Genomic DNA, 26,257 nt, shown 5'->3' with positions numbered 1-26,257 from the left:
TATGGAGGCCCAGCTTACATTGCAGGCTGCTTATTTACACATCTAAAAGCAGAAATAACATAGACTTTATTGCTTTTTCTCAATACCTGCTTTCCTTAGGAAAACAGGCTATTTTTCAAAGTACCAGATTTCATGGGTGAAGAGTTATTAACTATATTAAAGCCATATTTCTAATAAGAGTATATATAATGAGCTCTTTGGCCTGTAACTTCCATCTGCTTGCATGCTGTATTTTGCCACCTCCGGCAATTATACGTTCCTTACTGTGGTTCACACATGGAAAAACCTCACCTTTGCGAATGTTTGTGTGCTCAGCTGTCACCGGTGGCAAGCAGAATAAATATTATAATCTCAGCTGGACACAATATTTAGAAAGGGATTATGCAGGCTTAGCTAGAGTTCACCTTACAAAAAAATTTGATTGGAAGGAATGATATGGGTCTAAAATTCTGTTTTCATGCCTTCCTGCAGCGAGTCAGTGAAGTCACGACCAGAGGAAAGAGCACTTGTGTGATGCTAAAACGCAGCCCTACCAAGGCAGAATGGTGGGTTTGTTACCGCCAGCACCATGAGGGGTGGAGGCAGAACATCACCACGGTGAGACCACGGTCAGACCTGGGAAGTGCTTTAGTTCGGCAGAGCTGACGTTTACTCCAGAGAGTGAAGCTATAATTATAAATGAGGAAAAACTACGCAGGAAAACAGGACACATCTCAGATCAGCTTTGTCAGAAATCAAATTCGCAAATAAGCAGGACACTAAGGAAAGACTTAAAAACACTTAACGAGGTGTGTCTTTCTCATCAAGGTGGCCTGCATGGCCTCAGTTGGAGAAGGGAAGCCAGCCACGCACAGTATGTAGAAAATACACGAGAAAGCATAGGAGCTAGAAGGTTTATTTCTGTTTTGGGTTTTTTTTGGTTGGGTTGTTGTTTTTTTTTTTAATCTTTGGAACCAATTACTAAATTATAAATGAATGTGAGTTAGTACCAAGAAAATGCTTTGAGCAGCAGATTAGCCAGGGTACCCAACCGTACAGAAATGGCATCCACCTGCCCTAGAGAGTTTAAAGTGAATAATGTACTGTTTTTATCAGAGATCAAAACTGCTTGATATCAAACAGCCCAGTTTATAAGTCAAGTGCTAGATAAATTCTTTAGAGCATAATAATGAACATTTACACAAAACAAAGGTTCGACTATGTTGGGGACAATATGCGTTATGTAAAATATAAATAACAGCTTTGTATCAGATATAATTTTAAGAATAAATCAACACGTGAAATGACTTCTACGGAATTTTCTTTCACTTTTTATCCATTTGGTCAAGGCTGAGTCATCCTGATCTGGCAATTTATGTGAGACAGAGAAATAAAACCTGGCACTTTTATCACAGAAATCAGTGCAGAAGGCATTACATCAATGAAATTGTAAAGTTCAAATGATGAAATGGGTGAATAGAAAAAAGTATCATTTTGCCACTTCAGTTTTTCTCATCATACTAAGAGCTGGAATCTATTACTTCATGAAAACTTTTCCTGGTGAAAACTCAAGCAGTAAAAGGCAAGGACGTACCAAAACACATTATGCCAATATACCAAGATACATTTTGATGAATGCGTACCAGAAATTCAGGGACTCCTGACACCCACTTTTTGTTCGTGCCTTCCCACCTTACAGCAGATGTTTCAAGTGTAAAAACACATCTGAAAAAGGCACCTGGGGTGAGCATCCTGTGGCCAAACACAGATAGCTTCCTCTGAGATGCTTACGCTTGGCTCCTGTCATAGCCCATGGTAAAACAAAGGCGCTTAAAAAACCAAATCATCTAATCCAAATGTAGACATCTGAAACAAGCCAAGCAAATGGTAATTAGGAGTGCCTATTACTTTTGATAAACTATAAATGGACCTAGGAAGCCCAGCGCAGAAGTTGATGCCAACGCTCCAGATGCCTCAAGTTAGAGAAAGAAATCCCACTCCAGTGGGATGCCTTACGCCAGGCATTCAGCTTGAGAAAACATCATTAGCAGCCATGTGTGAAAAGTTTAAATCTGATTACTTGCCTAACCATGCTTTGGAAGTCTGGTACGATGAGGAGCTCAACTGCAAAGGCAGCCCAGAGCAACTGATCATTTTAATGTATGTCCAAAGACGCTCCTCATGCGTGCAAGACTCTAGTTTTATGTCACCTTCTGGATTTGAGGTGTCCCAGGCACCATACACATTACTTTAAGATAAAATGCTGAGTTTTTAAAGTACACGCACCAGCAATTCTCTGTCTTATTCTGGGACACTTCAGATTTCAAGAGAGTAAGAAAATGCTACCCAGAATGACATTAACCTTCGTTCCTGGTACTGGGATAAAATACTATTTAAAGCCACTCAAATTATACTCTTGAGAGGGGAACTTTGCATTCCTACTTAAATAGTTTACTAGCAAATTATTATTATTATACAAATTTTCACCTCAAGAATGATTATAGGTAAAAACCTTGCAAATCTAGACAAAACCTGGCATGAACTGAATGAAGGGGGGGGGGAAAAGAGAGAGAAAGAAAAAAAAAAGCAAATTACTCTGGGACAAAAATATATCAAATCTACAGCAACACTCCATTATATCTTCAAATGCACCTATAAATGAACATATCTCTAGCACCTTGGCAACTCCTTAAGTCAACAGATGGGGACTATTTTTATTGATACTAGTTTAGAGAACTTTTGCAGGTCAACATAGCCCTGTCCTTCAACTTTACTTACCAATAACACCATCAGAGAAATATACTTACCACTGGCTGTAGCGGTGTCCCTGGAAACATGAACTGCATTTGCTGGGCAAGCATTGCTGCTGCAGTTTTTTGTTGGATTAAGTTGTTCCTGCCATTGATTTCCAGTTGAGTTTTTAAATGTGTTGGTGGATGAAGGTACTTGCAGTTCTCCCTTGTACAACGACCCTGGAAAAAGAAGCCACACTAATTGCTCTGCTGCTTTTGATGATAGTTTGATGCCTTCGAGCAAAATACTACACCGTAAACTAAGCAAGAAGGAGTGAAATACAGGGTGTTTCCTGGGAACTATTTAGCAGGCTGGGAGGAGCTGACGGCCTTGAGGTCGGCCTCAGCCCACTACCTCTGATTAATCATTAAGGCTATTAGCCATGAAAAAAAGGAGAGAAAGACTTTGAAACAGCATTTTCATTGTTAAGTACAGATCACTGCTATACAATTAATACTCCGACTACTATCCAGACTGCCTGAACTGCCTCTCACGGTATCTTGGCTAGAGTATCTGGTGTTACCATAACATTGATGTTTTTATAAATGGCATTACATTATGAATAACAAATTTAAATCTTCTTTAAAAGAAATGCAGCTTTTAAGCACATTATATTAAAAAATAATTGCATGTTCCTGGCAGTAAGGATCTAAAGCGGCCACACTCTGCTTGTGTTCTCTCATATGTTCACCTTTATTCCAGTTCACTGCCTTCTGCCCTCCCGTTTTGTATGACATCAGCACAACTTTGAACTATTTCCATTCAAGTATAAAAGAACAGAAGTCAAGCTGGTACTTTCACAGACTAAATTTAGAAGCAGTGCAAGGAACTAAATCTGAAGGTATACAGCAAAAGGAGAACTCCAGATCGACCTGAAAGCAGGAATTTTAAGACAGTTATGAGACAGTAAGAGACAATAAAAACATGGGTGGGCAGTCACCTCTGAGGTGGCTTGTGTTGGAAGAGGTCGACATGGAGCACACCTCTACAAGCAATGAACGCTGACCAAAAGGTAAGTAGAGCAGCATAAGACGCAGTGATACGTTTTCCCCCAGAAAGGGAAATCTTGGCTGCACCAGCAGCTTATGCAGCTGCAGGGCAGGACCTGCTGGGATCAGAAGCTCCTCGATGACACAGCTTGCAGTCACAAAATTTTAAGAGCTGTGACCAGAGGATCTAGAGCATTAGTCAAACTGCATTTGGCACACCCAACTTGTAGAAGGAAAGTTTCCAAATTGAGACGTTTTTAAAAAGTGCTTTTTAAGCTTTCCATTCACTGGTACAAGGGCTTTACAATTCGTAGCCAAGTAGGAATATCCTCCTATAGCCAAGAAAGCATTAAGATCTCTAGGCAAGAACATCACACAGTACACAGGCACACCAACTCTGTGTATGCATACGCGCACACACACGCTGCTACAAAACCTTCAATACACTTCGAATGCCCCAGAACAACAGTGTTAATGTTATACTTGTTACTCAGACACCGAAATACTGATGATTCTGCCTCCAGCCTGCTATAAGAATGTAATACCTACCTACACAGGAGTGAGTTAAACATGTCCAAGAAGGTTCTCCTGCATTGAGGCCGATGGGAATGCAAACAGCTATTTCCACATTATTAAACTACCGAGATCACCCCTTTCCTGAATTGCGCCTGGCCACTGTTTGGGAGTATGCCAAATGGCAGAGGCCAGAACAGTTCAGCAAAGCTAAAAACTTAAGGAAAAAAAAAAAAAGGTCTCAGCACTCAGGAAAACACTTCGCGATGCTGTTTTAACCTGTTAGTATAGATGCAGCCATTTTCAGGACATCATGTCTTCCTTCTGACTTCTATTGTGCCAGTCACTAATGCTGTCTGGTTTAATGAAGTACACGAAAGGAACAGCTGTTCCAGCTGTTGTCAGCTGGCATGAGCAGAACCAGAAATAGTCACGATTCGATGGACACGGAAGAAGGCTGGCTCTTCCATTTGGGGGGCGAACAAGGCCATCACCTTCATAATGTTAAACTGGAGCACGCCCAGCGCAGGCAATGAACATACGCTTTTGTGTTGGCTGATGAGGCCAACTGATAAAGACATTTTTAACTGAGATCTATTTTGTGTATGAACGGTTCAAATGGCAAATCTGCAAATTAAAACAGCAAAATCAAATCAAGCTACTCTACCCGATGGAAATATCTACCTCTGGAAACAAAAGTGCTCCTCAAATAAGGACTGAGAGCAACTCTCAGCCACAGTGGCTTTCAAAGTACCTGAAGCCTGAAGAGCGCCTCCAGCCAGCCCTCCACTCTTACCTCGGAAAGCACACGGCTGCTATATACCATCACTGCAAGCTCTGCAAAGCAACCCACAGTGCACAAAAGATTGGTTATTTCAGAAAACTTTCCAAAATAATCCAACCGTACAAAAATGTACTGTCCTCTCTAAACTTATTCATGTCTGTGCCTCATTTACTAGTTTTTTGAGCTCCTGGTTAGCAATGAACGCACTATAAAAGAGCTGTGTGGCCCCATCATGCTACTATAGAAAGCGCTGTAAACAGATCAAGCCTTGTTGAAATTAAATGACCCAAAATAAACTGCAGTGGAATGAGCACTGAAAATAGTGAGCAGATTAATCCAGCGCTAGCTACCAAAATTAAATAAATTCTAAAGCCAGCTTTCACGTTCTGGACCTACAATGATTGGGGGAAAATGCCTATAAGCAACTTTTCATTCCTTTTTTAACAAAAGCTCTGTGTCCCTGTGAACTCCTGATGAGATAACTCTCAGAGAGGAACCGGGCTGATTCCCAGCTACTGATCATGGCAAGAACAAAAATTCAACCTTGTAGCGTCATCTCAGTCAAGCTTTTTTGTTTATTAAAAAGTCAGGTATAAAGTCCAACTGAGATGACAGCACATATCAACCAAACAGCAGAACAGGCAAATGTACACAACTTGCAGGGGTATTCAACACACTGGTTGGGTCAAGATCTACAGTAAGAGTCCATTTGGGATTCTTGCAAAAGACCACTATGCTAGCAGGCCACCTCACAACAAATACAGAGACGAAATTGAGTGCTTTAACTTTAGGATGCACCAGTATCAAGCCTCCAGAGCAAGGCTTGGTTCAGCACAGCTCTTAAAACCACAGCAGTTCAGGAGCTGCTGCTCCACAGACATTCAGTCCTGCCAAGCACATGGCAGCACAAACTCTTGTCAGCAGGATGAGGCAGACAGCAGGGAAAGTAATTGTTTCATACAACTTTTAACCTGCTCCCACATATGAGTCACAGTCCTGAAACTGAGGGCGCAGACATAATGGTTTGAAACTTGGTCCCTAGAAACTCCTGTTACCCACAAAGTGAAGGTTATCAACAAGCACATCATAAGCTGTTGTGCACTTCCCACGCGAGTTCACCTAAAAAAACCCAAAACACTTTCGATGAGCTGTCTCCTTATCTGCAATGGATAGTAACAACGAACAGACACCATATTAACTCCCCAGCACTCTGTTACTCCCCTCATCCTGCAAGGACGGTGCCTACCTCCGACCTTTCATTTCCCTGCCTTTGTCCTCTACAACTAGCCTAGCCTAACGATGTAGGGCCACATTTCAGGCGGGTAATGGAAAGTTTTAGCAGAAAAACTACTTTTCTATCGCTAATTATCCAGGCCGGGAACACGCCGTGGCTCGCATTAGGGGTGTGCCACAGGCTTCGTTCCAGTAAAGAAGTGAGAGAGGGAAAGGGTGCACCAAGGAGCTGGGAACTCAAAGGGCTCCAGTGCCCATCACCCAAGGGGTGACTTCTGCAGGGGCAATAGTCTTGGGTGCTGCTACCTGACTGGCTTAATATCAAAACCACATTCCTTAACAAGCCATGTCACACCGCTGACTCTTTTTTTTTTAAACCAATAGACTTCCCTATTAAGAACAACAGGTAGTTTGCCTAAAATCAGTGGCACAAGACAGCCCACAGACTGAACAATATTAAAAAGCTAGGTAAGGATTATAATTTTAAAACAAGCAAAACGAGGCAATTGCAGAAGTAACACCCCGTAACTTTGCATATTAAAATACTAAGAACTCATTTCCTGTCTAGAAGTTGTATGGCCACATCTGTGTTTTGAATATTTTATAAATTCACAGCTTTCTTCAGTATTTTACTATTGCTCTAATAGTAACAACAATAACAATAACTCATCCAGGCCCATGCTGGGAATTGCTTATGCATAATAATGAGTTAGTTTTTACTTACTAAAATTACCTTTATCTTTCATAAAAATAAGATGTTTGAATTTAAAAAAAAAAAAAAAGGCAAAACAAGGTTTCTTTTATCTCTTAAGCAGAGAATGAACTAATGCATCCACAAACATTTTGCTCAGGTATTGAATTTTGCTTTTAAGGTGGTCAATACATATTCTTAGCATGCTTATCATAAAAGTCTCACTAGTAAATGTAACTGCCCAATCTATATAGTCAATCCAAAAATGCTGTAAGACACTTTTCTGCAGTACAATGTGGTGGGGTTTTCTTGGCAAAAGGAGAGGCTAATTCTAGTTGGAAGGGACCTTGAGAGGTCCCCAGTCCAACCTCCTCAGAGCAGGGTCAGCACTGGAGTCAGAACAGGTTTCTCCGTCTGGGTCTTGGAAACCTCCATGGATGGAGCCTGCACAATGTCTCTGAGAAATCTGATCTACTGCTTGGTTGTCCTCACAATGAAGATGATCTTCCTTATATTCAGTCTGAACCTCTATAGTTCTGGCTTATGCCAGCTGCCTTGTGTCCTCCCACCATGCACAGCTACGAGGCACTGCACCTTTGGACAACCTCCTTGCCCTTGCAGGCTGCTCTTACAGGAGAAGCATCACCATGCAACATCATTATGTTGTCTTCTGTTCACGTGCCTGTCTCAGGTTTGAACCCTGAGGGATACATGTTAGGTTTTTTAAACCATACCAGCTAAATTAAGACTCCCTCTATGCTTTACTTCATATTTTGGGAAGAATCATAGAATCATAGAATGGTTTGGGTTGGAAGGGACCTTAAAGATCACCTAGTTCCAACCCCCCTGCCATGGGCAGGGACACCTCCCACTAGATCAGGTTGCTCAGAGCCCCATCCAGCCTGGCCTTCAAAACTTCCAGGGATGGGGCTTCCACCACCTCTCTGGGCAACCTGTTCCAGTGCCTCACCACCCTCATGGTGAAGAACTTCTTCCTAACGTCCAGTCTGAATTGACCCATTTCTAGTTTTAATCCATTCCCTCTAGTCCTACCATTACCTGACATCCTAAAAAGTCCCTCACCAGCTTTCTTGTAGGCCCCCTTAAGATACCGGTAGGCCACTATAACGTCTCCTTGGAGCCTTATTTTCTCCAGGCTGAACAACCCCAACTCTCTCAGTCTGTCCTCATAGGAGGGGTGCTCCAGCCCTCTGATCATCCTTTTGGCCCTTCTCTGGGCACATTCCAGCACGTCCATATCTTTCTTGTAGCAGGGGCTCCAGAATTGGATGCAGTATTCACAAGAGTGGAGTAGAGGGGGAGAATCACCTCCCTCGACCTGCCGGCCACGTTTCTCCTGATGCAGCCCAGGATACGATTGGCTTTCGGGGCTGCTAGTGCACACTGACAGCTCATGTTGAGCCTCTCATCCATGTCTATCAAAGCAGCAGTGTTATCCATCATCAAACCAATCAAATTATTAATATTTTCCTTAAATAGTTGAAATGGGGAAAGTCAAGCTTGAAGCTGAGCATGCAAATCCAACGTTAATTGAGGCAATTTATTGATACTATTAGTAGGAAATAACAGAGCCCGCCTCCTCCAACACACAGCATAGCCTAACATCTGACATGGGACGCCCCATCACCTTTAAAAGACGGGTTATCTGATGAGGAGCAGAAACAGGGAGTCCTGGTTCCTTGCAGACATCTGTCCCTTGTTCCTAACCTCTCTACCCAGGGTATTTCCAGCTCCCCATGCCTACCTCTGTTCTCCCTAAACTCCCAGCTTCCTCCCGCACCCCACCTCCCCCCTTCCTCCTCCCCCAGAACACCCTCCCACCTCTCCTAACTATAGACCAGGAAACAACTCACACGATAAATATAACTTGCTCAAGCCGTGCATGTCCTGAAGGGACAGCCAAAATGTGCACGCGGCTCAGTGCACTCTCCAGCCTTTTCCTTAATGGGGTAGTCATTTGGATCTCTCTCTTCTACCCAGGCACCTTTTTTTTGCATAATCAGTAAGAACTTTGAGATGTCAGCTTCTAGCAACTTCATTTGAAATTGGCCAGGGTGATCAAAAGTTATTAGGGTGAAAGCATTATGCTGGCAAAAATATGGATAGTGCAATTATGCAAAACCTCTTTCCTTAAGAAAACAAGCTAAAACGTAACAAATGCAGATGAAGTTGTATGATCTCCCAGGATTAAATATGCAGTCTTATGGGGGAAAAAAAAAAAGAAAGTATATGACTTCCAAGACATTAATGGTTTTAGAAGGCATCTGAGCAACTGGTTCTACAAGGGTAAAAAGATTTTCTGGTTTTGTAGCTAGACACTCTGAGATCCAAATGTTTGCTGGAGTTAGAAAAGACACACCAAAAAGTATATTTTTTAAAAAAAAGTAACAACCACCTGATGCCACAGCCACCTCTCATACTGGAAAAAATAATTGCAATTTTCTGTATCATGTAGCTTCAGCAAACTTGCAGATGCTTGTAAAGATCAGACCACCTTTTAATAAACTTGCAACCTTGGGCATGCTGGTTAGCTACATCTCCCCTGCTTGATATTGATATTAGATACCTGAAGATATTACATACTGTTCAAACCTTGTCAGAGCAAGAGCTAGCACAGGCCACTGTCTGGGGCAGTGGCAGCACACGGCAAGAATAGCCACAGAGACAGCAGTGTCAGCAGCTGTGGAGGTACCTAAGCCGTAAATACATCTCTGGAAGAGTTTCTGACAAGAGCAGAAACTGTTTCTTCTCCTTTGGGATGCCTCCTCGGCAGCCCCTCAGCAAATTCTGTTTGGGAACGTGTGTGGCCTCACGCAAGTAAATTATCAATTTCACCATTGCACAAATCAGGAACTTCTCGATTCCAATAATCCCGGGCTCCCTGGGGCTAAAAATAGACCCAGTCAATAGGAGGGCAGGGTATTTTGAGATACTTAAGCTTCTGCTCCTGTCCATAGGCAGCCACACTAACTCTACCACCCCAAAAACACCCAGTTCAAGTGTTATTTTTTCAAATGCAGAAATACCAAAAAGAAAAAAAAAATATCTAAAGAAAACACTGACTGTGTATTCACATGCAGAGAGGGATGATTCCTCTTGTTCTACAGGACTTGCATTTATGCATTTCCCTATATATTTTGGTACACGAGAGCTCAATCACCAACAGCGCTTTCAACACTCAAGGAAAACCACTAGACTTCAGTTTGGCCTGAGTTAAAAAGTATTTTCCATCTAGCATCACAATGCGTGATTTCAGTTTTCCTATGTAGGTCTATCTGCTTCCTAACTTCTCTCAGAAAGTTTAAAAAAAAATAAAAATACCACACCTCCATTAAAGTATCCCGGTTTCACTTGCTATGAGTATGTACCATCTCACACAATCTGTAGGACTACACATGCCCCATAGAGTTAAGCATATGTTCAAGGATTTAGGGGATTTAGTTAAGCCTTAAGAATGACTAGTCATAGATTTTTTAAAAAGTAACTTAGCATTTTATTTTTTCCTTTAGGTATACAAGAAAGCTTCAAACCTTTTTCGAATTTTGCATGATTTCGTGTCTCAAGTATGTTGACTTGCAAATATACATGCTTATGAAAACAGGATTCCTTTAGCCTAGGTAGAATTGTATCAAATTTTATAGAAAAAAATGGAGATCAGCATAAGATCCCTTATCTTGAAAATGAGACACACACGAACTATTTGAGCAAAATAAAAATAATTTCAAAATGACCAGACCGTACTAGTAACAGAAATATTAAGCTTTTGATGGAGAGTTCAAATGCCTCAAACTTCACTTGTTGCCATACATCTTACCAGCACAAAGACCTAAAGGAAAAAACGTATTTCAAAAACCCGCAAGCATCTCTTATATTATACTTGAAATATTTCAGCTGTTGGATCTATTTTCCTGGAAGAAAAAAAAAAACCACAAAAAACCAAAAAACCCCAAACAAAAACCACCAACAAAAACAACCTAAAAACTGCACTGAGAAATTAATTCTGTATTTCTAAAGCCACCTTGCAAGTCCGCCCACCAAAGTTAGTGAGTGTGCATACATATTTATACGCACCTACGCACTTCCGTTTCAAGAAAAAGTAGAAGACAAATTCACTTTCTTACTTTAAAGTAGAAAAGGAAAAGAAGGCAAAAAATTCTCAGGTGACTTCAGCTTGATTCAGTTTCCAACAAGCTAAGAAAACCCATTAGCTGCTCTTCTAATGATTTCAATTATTTGGAAGAAACTAAAAGCTGGTAAAATAAAAATGATCATTTTATTCATAAATTTAGAGAACAAGAACTGTCTGTAACCGACAGAAAAAATAGGAAAATACTGAAGAAAAATGGAAGTCTTACAAAGAGACGGAATGTCGAAATGATGTAAGAGTCTTAACACTAAAGACTTAATAGGAGATATTTATTTAAATGGAAAAAGACAAAATGTTCTACTGAAGAGCACATTTGCAATGCACAAAGAGCTCTGAGTCTCTCAAGATGCTCTTTCAAACAAATGTTGAGAAGGATGGCTATAGAGAATGGTTTAATAATTTGCCTTGCAATATCAAGGGAAGTGTACTCAATATTAAATTGCTCAAAAGAGAAAGAGCTCAAGCAGATATTGCAGGCGCTAAAAAAAAAGAGACACTTATGAAATTGTAAGTCATTTGACAAACATCCTCGAAAATTACTCTAACAAGTAAGACAAAGAAAATTCAGAGAAAGAAACAACAGTTTAATATCAATTTATTTTATTTCTGTGTTTACTGCCTTGAAAATAATTTGAGAGTAATAAGGAAATAAAGATTATTCCTTCTCCAATTACATAGCTCCTTTTCTTTTCCCATTTTTCCCCCTCACTGGCACTCAAAATCTAAACCATTTATTTTTATGTTAGCTTCATGTTTGGCTACCAGCGTCAATCAGCACATCACAAGCAACCGTGGACAACCCTTGAAATAAATCTTCACTCTAAAGCATACAGGCAGCTTTCACGGAACAAGAGGCAGCCAACACGTAGCATAGGAGAAGACCCCTATGGAATGAACACGAAGAAAGCAGGGGGAAGTGTGACCTCATTTAGTTAAAATTCCTCAAAAGTCTGATTTCTCTTACATGGGTGGTGAGACTCTTCACAAGATGCAAAGTCACTCTAACAAACATAAGCTCCTCCTGTGGAAGGACTAGATGCAGCCTGCCATACGACTCAAGGAGGGTTGTAGTAGCAGAGCGACAATTTAAGCCCTCCAGCTCTGCCCGTTCAGAGAAGTCAATGTGTTCGCAGATTCCTGCATTATAGAAAAAATGTCTAAAACTTTTATGGAGTCTCACAATATGGCATTACACACAATTAAATGATGTCTGGGCAGCTTTAACACACCCACTCATCACAAGGATTGAGTGTTTTTGTGGAAGACAGGAGAGAGCTGTGTAAATTGCAGGTGGGACCACACGGTAACTCAAGGTGACAGATTTTTTGCTGGTAAACAACATACTCCACCATTCAGTTTAACTTGACTTAACTGAAAAATAAGAAGATAAGAGCTTTGAAAGAGGCAATTTTCTTCAACTTTTCTCAATATAGAGCAGACAAAAACAGCCAGTCCAGAAGTAAAGCCAGTAAAAGAAGGTAAGTTGTTTGATTGCAGGTCAGCTGGCAAGAGAAAAGGCAACAGCGGTGCAGCAGAACAGCAGAAGACCAAGCAAGAAGATGGGCATGGCATGGCACCATTTCCTGATGTACCTCTTTCCTCATCTCCATTATAATTCCCATAAAAGCCATCAAGCAGACGTATGCTGACTTTGATGCAAGCTTGCTCATATGAACAGGACTGAGATTAAATCCCCCTGGTTTGGAAACACCACTTTGCAGTGAAAAGGTAGGCAAAGATAACTGCAGAATTGACAGTCAAGCCCTGAGACACCTTATTTGTCTCACGGTGGCTGGTGAAGGAAAGCCACCATGTTTCAGCACATGGACTACACCCTCCAACGTCCATACCACACATCCTCCACCGTAACCAGGTTAGAAAAGGAGTGAGTAGTGAGGACAGGCCCTTCGTGCTGGGACGCCCATGAGCCCAAACAGTGAGCAAGGACAAGGCAATGGGCTGGTACACGGACAACATTTCCCTTAACAACGCAGCAGGAATCTTAACGTGCCTTGGAAAAAGCCATAAAATCAGTTATTTTGCCCCTTTCACGCAACAATGGCATCAAAAAGAAGCAGGAGACTTGCCTTGGCAGTAAGGAGCCTGGCTGACTGGATCAGAAGCAAATAGGAGGGGCGTACTGTGAAACCAACCATGTTAGTCTCCTACAGCCAGTCATCTGCCCAAGGGAGCCTTGAGAAGATGCTTTGTTTGAGAGTTGCAGTGAATCAAAAGTGATTTGGAAAAGGCCCATTATTTGGAAGAGTCCCACCATATGGGAAAGGTCATCAGCATAATGTAGCAAGTCCCTTATGTACCAAGGGACCCCACTGGTGTGCTACGAAGAAGGGCAAACCTAACGTACCGGGAGCAAGCAACTACCTTGGCCACTGGCATGTCACAGCCCCTAGTTCTTGAGCTGGATGGCCAGCAGCCATGAACTGCTATGGGGGTGACCTGATCTGCCGTCGTCGAATCCCTCTGCTGCTCCTCACAGGGACGCTTTCACCCTGGCTGGGCCACCCTGCACCCGTGTGTGCGCCAAACAACGCGGCAGGGCTCCCAGTCCAGCTGGGGCTTGCTGGGCCTCTTCCCCGATGGGGTTTTCACACTTTCTTGGCCAATCGCTTTACAAACAAAAGGAAAAAGCAAGGGCCGACTTAAATACACAAATTGCTGAGGACACCTTACGTAATTGCAGAGGTGAAAAGTACACTGTCTTGTCCCTCTGCAGAGGAGGAGTGTTTATCCGCTCTCAGCAGCAGCGCTGGAACCGCAGCTGCGTTATTAATAAATCATCAGCTTCGCTCCCAGGACGAGCCCACAAGGGCTGGAGTCTAACACCAGCTCCCAACTCACTGGAAAGTTGCTGAAAACACATGGAAATTTCTCGGTGTTCTAGAAACTCCGTGTATTTGGAACTGCATTAAAAAGCACAAATTCAAGAAAAGAAACTCCTAAAAATGAAAATATATTTGCTTTTTCAAAGAATAATTGCACATAAAATCCCCCATACTATCTCTAATTGCATGAGAAGCGGCAAACAAATTATCAAGATGAAAAGACGCCGTATCACTATGGGACCACCTACAGAAAGCAACCAAGTGCATCCAACCTGAAAAGCAAACAGTAAGCAGGCATCTTCCCTGGCCTTTTCTATAGCCGGTCCACGCTACTCTTCTGGGAACTGGGTTTCTTAACATCAGTGGTATGTTTCAGTTTCTGTCTTTTCTTGCAGTCCGACACGCCAAGGATTTCCCTCTTCAGGGAACAGGGAAACCAGCACCAGTAGCAGGAGGGGCAGTGAGACCCCTGCCCCGAAGCAGCAGGACATGAAAATTATCAGTGAGAAACACTCAGAGAATCAACAAACTAGATCAGCTTAAAAAAAAAAACAGGGAGGAGGAGGGCGGCAAAAGGACCAGAAATTCAAGCAAGAGGAAAGAATGAAGCCCCACCAGCCCAGTAACCAAAAAAATCCCATTTCTTTTTTGCTGAAGGCCTCTCCGTCCCCCTCCACTCGGTATTAGGAAGCTTCCAGAAGATCTAGCAAAAATAGCAAGAAGTACAAAGCAGTTACATTTATCTCAAATGGTAGCTTACAGAATTAGGCAGCTAAATCATGGTTATGAGAAAAGATAAGACACATTAGGATGTCTTATTACCTTCCTTGAATGCTATATTCATCTAAGTACTAGAATATGCGATTGTGGTCTTGAGAGTGCTTATACCTTCTCAATACTCTGGTGAAGGAGCAGATAATTATTCTCTTCCTTAAGACAGATTCAGCGCCGACTAAATAAAATTCTAGGTTAATCTCAAATTAAAATACTGCCTCTAGGTTTTCCAAGGCATATATCTGTGACTTTCAGGGGAACACACACATCGGACTACCTAACATTTATTAGCTGCAATGACATTGTCAGTGTATTCTGACATCTGTGGTACCTGTCTTCATCAGTGTCGTGAGTAGATGCGGTGATACCAACCTCAATTATGTGACCGCACCTACTATTTTACAAAGCCTTCTTTCCCAGACAGCGAATAGGCAGTCGAATGTTATTTCTTTTAACCCTGACAGTCAGTGGGCAGTAGTACTCTAATGCACATTGATCTGTCTCCTGGCCTGGATGCAAGATATTCACCTCCTCTTGGGCCTATCCATAGGGCTGGCTCTATGGGATCTCATTAGGAATGGCTGCATTAAAATTATTAATGGATTTCTCGGTCTTCTTGTAAGACTAGGCAGCATTACTCCCACTCTACACAGAATAAGTTGAGACCAACACAGAATAAATTGAGACCAACACAGAATAAATTGAGACCAAATATGGTTAAAGAGCTGAAAAGTGCCTGCAGTTTTTGGATGCAGATCTCTGCCCTCCTTCCACTTTGCTGTTGCATCCATGTGGCACATGCAGGTGCTCCAACAGCCTCCTACTGCTCTGGGGTTTTGGAAGGCCAACTATTTAAGGGATAGTGGGGAAGACGCCAGTTTTGGGGACTCACTGGTCTCCAGAGGAGCACTGAATGCCTGACCAGGAGGCCACCTCCTGCCAACTCTGCCGCTGCCTGCCTCCCTTGTTACACCAGCACCCTTTGGACGGGGACCTGACCCACTCCACATGCCACCCCCTGTCCAGAAAGCCGTCTGTGACGTTCACCCACTGAGGCAGAGGAAAATATAAGGCTGGAAGAGAGCGCACACTACGGTTACCTGGGCAGCGCATCTCCAACATGTTTTCCTCAACTCTTGACTCCCACCCAGTTCATCTGGGCAAAATCCCACCTTGCCCCAGCTCCCCTCTTCCTCTGCCTTTCCTCACCTTTGGCATCGCCTCTTCCCAGCACCTGCACCTGACACCAGATGGAGCAAATGCAGAGCGCGCTGTGCTGGGTCCTCCGTCTGAAGCCAGCTCAGCGCACATGGAGCCTGCCTGATCTGCACACCAGCCCGCGCACGGTCTCTGCTAGGCATGCATAGATGGCGAGTTTTCACACTTACAAAATGACCAAATTTGGGTGAAATTTCACAAAAATAGCATAAGGCAAATTACTGATATCAGAGTAAACCTTCTGCTGCTAGATCTCGAGGTTCAGCTGTAAACAATGAGAAATCAAGTTTATTATTGAACCAGTTTTAAGAAACACTTAAGAAGGAAAAACAAGGTATTTACATCTCAGCTGTTTGTCAAAAACGGTTGAACTGTTTCACTGAAACTTTAAATAAACGCTCTGAGTCAGTCACTCATATGTTTCAGCCCAGATAATTGCATTTTGAGAGACTTACAAACCGCAAAAGAGGAGAATATTATTTGGAAAGTGGTGGGCAAGATTAAATCCAGGTGACGACGATGGCACACTGGTGGTAATAAAACACTCATGTGTGCCTCATCGACACACCCAACCAAAAGCTAATGATCACAGGAACTCCAAGAAATAAAAGTATTTAAACACAATGACAGTAAACAAAACATTCAGTAACATATTAAAAATTATATCTCTTGGACCATTTGTCCAGAAATATTTTAATACAAGTAGTCATTACACGTCCCAGCTGATGCACTCCAGACAGAATAAAGAGTTACCAAACGGCATTTTGGAGAATATAATGCCTATTAGCATATAAACACCATTTCAAGGTAAACTCTTTGTTATATTTCAAATTGCATCAAAAGGGATTGTGTACTAGTGTAGCAAGTCTTTCCAGTGCCACAGCAAGGCCCTAATGATCTATGCAGAAAGAAAAAATGTCATGACCATTTGATTTGAACAAGGACTTTTTCTCTGATTTGTTTTCTTCAGCATTTTGAAGATGATACCTTCCCATCCTAACTCTTTGCAGGTAAAAAAAGTTCAAGTATTGTCGGGCTATTATGAGATGTACTATAAAATGTGCAAACCCACTTGGATAAAGGAACCACCTTTGTGACTTGTTCTGCCTCCCCCTTAAATTTTCTCTAGGAGACAAGCAGGCTCCCCTGCAACAGTGACAAACTGACTGCTTTCAGTGTCTATCTCCTGGAAGCCTTCACAGGTTTGGCACCACTCTCATCTGTTTCTCGGGAGAAACTAACACAGGGTCTGAAATACTGTTCTCCAAACAGGAACCAAAGGACCACATAATTTATGACTTTGTGGGTAAAGTGTTTTCACTGCCTGCACCTTATCTGACCAGCAGTCACAAGACAGAGATTCCCATGAAACATCTTTTTGTCAAATGCTTCCCTTTGTTTGGGTGCCAAGGAGGAAGAGGCAGGATGCGGTCAGACGCCAAGGGCACAGCCAAGGCTTCCATCACTGCTTTTTAAGGCAAAGTGGCAACAACAACCAAGTGAGAAACTCTAGGTGAAGATCACACCACCTGCAACCAGCAGACCTTCTCCCTCTCTGCTCCCAAGCAGGAGTGGAGAGAACAGAAGCACTGAGAACTTTCCTCTCTAGAGCAGGAAGGAAGAGAAGACCACAATCAACAAGTCCTCAAAACTGCACGCAGACACTGGGAAAGTATCTGGCTCACCAACTGGCCTGGCAGCATGGCTGAACTGTGTCTTCGTCATTCCCAGGAGAATCATTCATCACAGCTACATTGCAAGACTTTGGATTAAATATTCTTTATAAATGTCACAAGGCTGAAGAACATATTAAACTAAAACTCCACAAACCAAAACAAAGTTTCATGGAAGAAAAAAATGCATAATGATCTCATGCTTTTCACAATACTGTCTCTTTCACAGCCAGGAGCCATGAAGTATTTGTTTCTATTTTCTATTATTATTTGTCTGATACGAACATCATAAAGTGATTACAATTGCTGTGGCACATCAAATTCGATCTGGAGGATATTCAGGTTAAAATGTAGTATGGTATGAAATGTCCATCATAATTGAAACAATCTTGATTCAGATTTTTCAAAAAGCCTTTGTAATTGCAGACAGTCTGGAAAAGAAGAATTTAAATGGCCAAATTGTTGTTTTCTTCCATCCTGCTGCTTTTTCATGAAGAAAAATTGTGATGGATGAGTACCAGTCATCAGGAGAAACAGTCAAAATATGAGATCACTAACCAGCATCCGGACAGGGTTTAACCAACTCCCTTGTTTAATCATTGGGGATTCAGTGTCTGGATGGAAAGAGGGTGGGAGGGAATTTAGACAATTCTATGAATTTAACACTAACCTATTAAAAACATTTTAAAACATTTTAACCAGCCCGTAGTACCTAACAATATTCATCACGGGTTTCCAGCAGAGCAGAGAGAGGACTCTCTCAACCAGCAGTGACCACATGAAGGTTGGTGTATGAGAGCTAAGAGCTATTTTGCCAAGACAGAGTCAGGCTTTCTTTGTCAAATGTAACGTAAAATTATGCCCAAAAGATAACGCTCCTGATACACGCCATCATTTACCTCCTACCACTCATTCACAAGATAACCTACAAAATATCCTCTTCAGGCTATTAAATCCCTATGTTATACTACTTAGTAAATAAATAAAACAATGAAAGCACAAAGAAAGATCTACTTTCAAAGATGTTTTCACATCTTCAGGCCAGTCTTGGGGCCACATAAGCTGCTCTATAGGGACAAGTATCAGGGTATCCACAAACACAGTTTGGAAACCTAAAACTCATAAGGGATCCTCTGGAAGACCTATGAGCCAGATGGAGCATCTTCATACAAGGGCAAAGCTCTGTCAAATAGATCGCAAGCACACAGATAAAAGATGCAGGAGGCTGCAAGGACTGCACTCATCTGGAGACAAGCCATACACTACAGGATATGTGGATTATATATAGGCAGACCAACCGCATATGAGGTTTTTATAAGGGCACCTCTGTCCCTCTAAAGATGTGGCCTCTGATGGAGAGATTGCTTTGGAGATGAGTTAAACATGAATGCACCCAAAACACGTTCTTACTAGCTTTACAATTATTTAGTTGCATTTGGTTTTGTAGATGTTTAGATACCTTACAAGCAGACTGATTAGAATAATCTTCCCTTCCTATGTCAGATTATGTGGAATATAATAAATAATCTCAGTCTTCCTTGGCAAGTAACTTCAGAAGAAAGGACGAAACTGCCAATGGGTAAAATGTCTTTCAATGAATGTTAAATTGACATTAAGACTACAGTAGAGCTGTTAACATTTTTAAAGGAAATTGTCTCCTGCAGTAGATGTCACCGGTCTTTTTATTTATTTTACCTTACCATCCCACACTGAAAACCCAGTGTTTCATCAGCAAGTATTTATCTGAGTTCTTCTCAGCAATGGTAGTCCTAGTCTCAAAGTTTCAGTGAATAGAGAATGCCAAATTAGCTTTAAATGTCAACTCTGCCTTGAGAAGAAGAAACACAGAGAATTTTAAAGGTATTGAGGCCTCAATAGAAGGTTCATCATATGTGCAGCCACCCACCATACTGTAGACCATGCTTTACTAGTTTTCCCATGCTATAATCCTGAGAACAATGAAATAGAGAGACAGCAAGGAATGGGGATGCATGCCTGAAGGATTCCCTTGGCTGGATGTATTTCACAAGTAAAGCGTTCAGTTTTAACTAGTTAAGGAACATTTGATTAGCATAGCATAGCAAAACCAAAAAAAAGGTAAGCGCTAGGAAAAACCTTTTCAAACATCAAACAGAAATGAAACAAGCTTATAAATAGAGTTGCCTGCAAGCAAACAATTTCTGGAATGCACTGGGGGTAGCAAAGGAGAATCCCACAACAAAGGAGATTGCAAAAGCCAACCCAGTTTAACAAGTGGAATTACCAGTTTGGAGACTATAGAGAAACAATGCAAAAACACCAGCAAGTCTGATACAAAGAACTTTTCTCAGCATTTAACAAAAACCTCAACATAAAGGCCAACATAGAGGCCAATCACTAGGTAATTAAATATGTCTCTTTCGAAAAACAAAGCCTTACACAGGGTTGTTAACCACTCCTGGAGTACTAAAATTAATGAGGAACTGAAGGTCTCTCAGAGTAAAGCTGAGCAGTTTCAGATACATCCGATCACAGTTGTAAAGTGTTAAGCTACCCAAGTACCAGACAACAAATTATATATCATCAAACAGCTGTCTGCCAATTTATCATGTACTTCTTGCAGACACACAAAGAGCTGATAACCTATGAAGACCTCTAAAACATGATTCTAATGCTTTATATCTACCTTTTGTGCTTGCTACTAAAACAAACACACACACACACACTAGACCCTAGCTGTCCAATGAAGTATTTTTCAGGTCTCTCCGACAGCAGCTGAGAGGATGATGACAATCCTGCTATGATGGAAACGTGATGGCTACCACTGCTCTCCGACACTCTAAAAAAACCCACAGCCTTCCTAATGCTGTAGTGGAGTACGGGTAATTGAGCATTCGCCAATCTGGGAATGCGAAAGTAATTTTGTGACATTTCTCTATGCCCATGAATGGTCCAAGCAGGCATTGTGGCTCATGGATGCGAGCAGCAAGCTGTCTACAGAAGCCGGTGGAGTCCCTTAATTGTTGGACACCACACCGTACTCCACAGCAATATTCAGTGTCCCCAGTTCCCATTGCCTCTTCCCACATGGATTATCCAGGATGGTTCTGAGTAGCTGCTCTGGGAGGTGTGAGATTGATGGTGCTGTCTACAAGCCAATGACCATCTCTGAGGACCCAGCAGAAAAGACAGCAAAGAACCCTATCCAACCCACCCCCCCTCACCTTAGCACTGGCAGATCCCACAAAACATGGAATGAGCCAGCCTGAGCTTGTGTGTTCAAATGATTAGCTATACTTCAAATAATTAGCACATACTTAACGGTCTTCAGATAAACATAATCTTCCGTTTGGAAAGGTAACTTTATACAAAACAAACTGCATCCAGTCTTTTATTTTGCTCATGTCCATGAGTAGATTAGGGGCTAACGCTAATATTGCTACGTCTCTTTAGTTAGAAAAAAATAAATTCATATTCCAGAAGTCTAATTTTTTTTTTTTTAAACCTAAAATAAAAATACACGTTGGCTTTCCTTAAAATGAAAAGTGCTTCAAGGACAGTGGAGTCAGATAAAAATATATTGCCTGTTGGCTAGTTTACCATCACCGGTTCTAAGTACAGCAGCCAGGAGGTATTTAGGACAGATATTCAGCCAACTTTAACTAACTCCTGAGCAACAAGTCAACACAGCCCCAGTATCTGTAAATGCTCTACCAATTTATAACATAAAAATAAGGGTCAAGGTTTTCAAAATTTCTAGCTCCTTTTAAAAATATAAAAAAAGAACGTACAGGTAGAAGGTGGATGCACCAGATGATAAAAAAGAAAATAATATGTGAAAAACACTAACCTTGGGGAAAATAATGAAATCAGATGATGGTGCACATAATTATAAAATCAGTTCTGATGACTAAATGGGTAAAAGTACAGTGAAAGTAAAGTAAAACTCTAACTTTGATGTTCAAATGTAGAATTTGGTTGAAAACTCTGTGAATACAAAATCCCAAAATAACAGGAAGCTTTCACCTTTACATATGGCCACGTAACTAGCCAAGATTAATGCCCAGGAATCTTAAAAGACCTCACTCCAAGACTACCATTACAAGACTAACTTCATTAGTCCAGTGTCATTGATAACAGTATTTCTATGATTCTCAGCCACGTCTGGGCTCCCTGAAGCATACCACAAACCTGTTACTGACTTCCATGGTATATGAATTAGGAGTACAAAAGAAATTAACATTATAAGGCAATAGAGCTCACATTTCTATGACTGCTTCTTTAAAAAAAAAAAAAAAGAACACGGTAATTTTTATTATTTTACATATTAAAAGGAAAAAATATTTAAGGATTAAAATTAATGTTAAAAGACAGAAGTTTCAAAAAGAATGTGTGAAAGGTTGTAGTTATGGGCTCCTAAAGTTTTGCTAAACTGACAATTTAATGAAACTCTTACCCTCTACAGTTATGATAAATTATTATGGAATTTGGAAAACTCCCCAGTTCTCTCCTATTCCCCTTCCCAAGCAGCGGCAACAACAGCTACCACGTCTCGGGTAGAAATCTACCCTCTGTTCCCCTCTGACATCCCTTTTCTCCAGAGCTGGGGTAGCTCCCCTGTTTCCCTGTTGTTGGGGTCTCTGCTCTTCTCCTCTCAAATATTCAGACTTTCTGCAAGTTGCACATTTTATTGCAACACACGCTTACTGCCTCTGCGCTCGGCAGAAGGTTACAATTAGGAACGCTGCTGTAATTACTTAGATGGGCTGTTGTACACCTCTGAATTTGTCTTCATATTCTCAAGAGCAAACCGCAGACTCCACTTCTCAAGAGCCACCACAGCTGCATACAAGTAAATAAATAAAAATCACTTTTTCTGACAAATGATTCGGTGTTTAAGAAAATAAAACCAGCTGTACTGTGTTAGGCCAAGGTCCATCCCGCCCAGTATCCTGTTTCCAAAAGCAGTCAGCAGCAGATGCCTAGGGAGTAGTATAAGAACAAGGAAACCATTTAATGATATATATTGAAAATATTTTTCACATATCCTTGATGGAAAACAGAGATGGAATTTTGACAGAAGAGGGAAAAAAAGCAAAAGAAAACAAAGAGTCCAACACACACACCCTCTGCAAAAGCATGAAACATTCCTTTCAAAATAAAAAGAGAACCAAGGGGAAGATAAATCTTACAGATTTCCTTTTAAAAAAAAAAAAAAAAGAAGAAGCCCACAGAAGCAAGAAAAAAACCCAGAATCTCACTCACTATTCACAGAAACAGTGTAAGCACATATTGATGCACACCACTGGCTAGATAATTTTTAAGAACCCTTGACTATTGAGTGTCAATGGCTTTTCTCCTGCAAAAGGGTCCTCATGGAAACCTAAGGTAGGTTTTCATGTTGTGATATCACAGTTGAAAGCTCCCAAAGTATTTAAATTAATGGATTTATAAATACAACTTCAAAAAGTATATACCTCAGACAGGGGGAAAGCCTGTTCCACTTAGTTGCCCAGGTAATGGAACAACCATTAAGGCAACATTCTGCAAACAGGCTGCACTTAGAAAGGTACAGAAAATTCAGGGACAGTGAAGTGCCCCATGAAAAAAAATGAAGGTTTATGACTGGCTTAGTTGGACACGGGAGCAGTCCCAGGAGAAGTCATCCATGGGGACATAGGCTGGAGGGGCTATAAAGTCACAGATGCAGAAACCAACTGCTTTGATTACACTGTTAAGCTTTGTATCTCCGGGACACCAGATCTCTGTTTTTCAGAAGCTTCAGATAAGCTAATGAAACGTGTCGATGACTCAAGCTCAGTTGGCAATGGGAAGAGAGAAGAATCAGAGTACGGCAGAAGATGATGACCTTGAAATCCGGAGAAGGAGAACAGTATGAAAGAACAAAGTATTTCTAGCCAGCTACACGAAGCCCCCCACATCAGTTCAGATACAGATAGGAAGGTATTTGGCTACAACCTGTGGATGGAGCTGACCACACCAAAGAACATCATGGATGCTTTGATCAATCACTGACTGATGATGGAGATACCAGTGTAAACCCGGGAAAAGGCAATCACAGCCCCGAGGAATGTATCAAACAAGGATTGTCTATGAAAGGCAGCAAGCTCCTGTGGCAAGGCTGCTTCTCTCGCGGCGAATCTCTACTTGCAACGCTGTGCGTGCTTCTGGTCACCAACATTCAAATGAGATGGATTCAGCCTGGAGCAGGCAAAGGCGAGGGCTGCCAAGGTGTCTCAAGAAAAGGAAAGCCCGTCTTACAGGCAGAGAAACAGAGCATGGTGGGGTTTTTTTTAGCTGAATAAAACAAAGACTGAGGGGGTTAGTATGCCTGTTTCCAGTGAATGTCCTGGGAGAATTTGGGGCGGCAGGGAAGGGTGGCGGGAAGGGGGAATGCCATTGCTTCAGCTGCAGAATAACAGTGGCCATTTGGCTGAATGGAGGTAAACCGTCAGTGAATAAATCCACATTGGAAATGAGAAGAATGCACATGAGAAGTGAAGCTTTAGGAAAGTCTTCTGATGAAAGCAGAAAAAAGCCTTCCAAAAAAACCCACCCACGTTTAGCATGGAGATTGGTAAATAACTTTAGGGAGGAGGTGATGCAGCTGTCAATGATGGAAAACAGTACAGAAATCTCTGTCTTCTACAACTCCCTCGAAGCTGTCTTCCTAACCTGTCATTAATAAAATAGGTATCTGCTAACGTACAGGGAATGGTATCGGGAATTCAAGAAGCCCTTGCTCAATAGAGCGCTAATAAGCAAACCAATCGAGTGGGCTCAGGTTCCTCCTGGCTCAGCAAAGCTCTGAGCGTAGAGCACCGCAGGGGGATGCTTAAAGGAAAAGCTTTGCTGAGCAGCAGGCGAGGTGAAGGATACATATGTATATTAAAAAAAAAAAAATCACATATATAAATATATATATATATATAATATCTATGATATCTATTAAGAATATAAAGAAACAATCAACCTCACTGGATTTTTGAGCTTCCAATTTCCCACCCAAGAGCTGCATTAGAGGTAAAAATTTAAACAGGCGAGGAAAGAGTGCATTTAGATGTTACCATATATCTTTCAAGGGTCAGTTTTGATGACTAGAGAAAACCTCAACAAAAGAGCACACTTTCCCACTCAGAGGTTAACAGAGATTACATCAAGCTTCAGCAGACACCCTAGCATGAAAAGAAAAATACTGGTGCTTGACAGGTTTTGAGAATTTCTGGCATGCCTTATTTTTAAAAGGCCTGGAAATGAAGTCTCACTCCCTGCAGGAGCAGATGTTGGTCTCTTCCAGTGCAAATCAGCACTTGGAACCCATTCTCCGCACAGCCTTCACCGTAGTGCCGGGCTGTGGGTGCAGCTGCGAGGTGGCTAGGAGATGTCCCTTGCTCAAGGGGCTTCTCCTGTAACCTGCCTCCACTTTGGGGAGCCAAATTTATACATCTGGCCAACAGCTCAAACGGGAGAAACCTGACATTTAGGTACTACATCTAGAGGACTTAAATTAATGACCTGTTTTTCCCCTGAGCATTGGATTCCAACTTAGACCTCAACCACCAAGCTGCTAGAGGTAGACAAAGGTCCTTCCATAATTTTGGGTATGAATCTCTTCTCTGAGCTGCAGAAGCAATCTACGGCACTCTTAATTGTACTGCTTCACCCTAATCTGCCAGTTTTTTGGTGTCAGGAACCCATGGGCAAATTGCCATTGCACTGCAGAAGTGACCCTATGTCGAATGTACTTTGGATCCACTAACTGTAGTGCACAGCACGTGCTAAATATTCCGTATCTATCTATCTGTATGAGATCTATGCATTCAGGGACTCCTAGGTGAATGATAAGTTGCATTACAGGTGCAACCTCTCCCAGATATTTGAAAATTATATTCTTTTGGAAGAGTGAATATTGATAGGCATGCTCTGTATTTCCAAAACACTCTATAATTACCTAGAAATATGACCCAAAGAAGGGCTTGTGACCATAAAAGTTTGCCAGGTTTTTTTCCAGCTATGTTAGGAGCTCTAATAGAAAGTATTGTCTCCCTACTAACCTTCAACAGCTTATTAATTTCTCCTACTTCTAAAAGAAAAAGAGAGTATAAGTTAAAAAAACCCCAACAGTTACATCCCCTTCACAAAGGGGAAAACAAAGACGTTAAACAACTTGCTTCAAATAACACAGCACATCATGTCAAAAGCCACCATTTAAATAAACATCTTCCAATATCCAAGGTTATCTACTTGTTATCTAATAGAGATCTGCTATACAGTATGAGCAGTTACTATGACTTGTAGACCAAAGACAGTATTTCAGCTCCAAACAGGCAGATACAAGTATTTTGCAAGCAGAGGTGTGCCTAAATATACATATAAAGATTCATATCTTCTGATTTACCACTCACTAATTTTAAGATTGGTATAAAAGAAAGCCATACCCATGGCAGATCTATAACTAAGAAAAGATTTCCAAATACTGTAATTTTTGTCAGATTTTTAGCAGAGGTCTGCACTGCATCAGACAAATGCAGCCTTATAAAGAAAACAGAAAAAAAATACATTTAAGAAATTGTAATTAAATAAAATTTAAGCATGTCCC

General features: G+C 41.5%; 1 protein-coding gene across 9 annotated transcripts in view; it reads right to left on the bottom strand.

Annotated features, from left to right (window-relative positions):
- Nucleotides 1–26,257, bottom strand: part of MBNL2 (muscleblind like splicing regulator 2) — a 113,457-nt gene that overhangs the window by 33,752 nt on the left and 53,448 nt on the right. For all 9 annotated transcript variants that reach the window (XM_054198614.1, XM_054198554.1, XM_054198633.1 and 6 more), the window contains one exon: nucleotides 2,787–2,951. In XM_054198614.1, coding sequence (XP_054054589.1) covers nucleotides 2,787–2,951 — 165 coding nt within the window. The remainder of the gene's footprint in view (nucleotides 1–2,786; nucleotides 2,952–26,257) is intronic.

Source organism: Rissa tridactyla, chromosome 1, assembly GCF_028500815.1.
Source record: "Rissa tridactyla isolate bRisTri1 chromosome 1, bRisTri1.patW.cur.20221130, whole genome shotgun sequence".
NCBI classification, from domain to species: Eukaryota; Metazoa; Chordata; class Aves; order Charadriiformes; family Laridae; genus Rissa; species Rissa tridactyla.
Note: the sequence above shows the minus strand (reverse complement) of the source record. Positions and strands in the feature narration are given on the sequence as shown.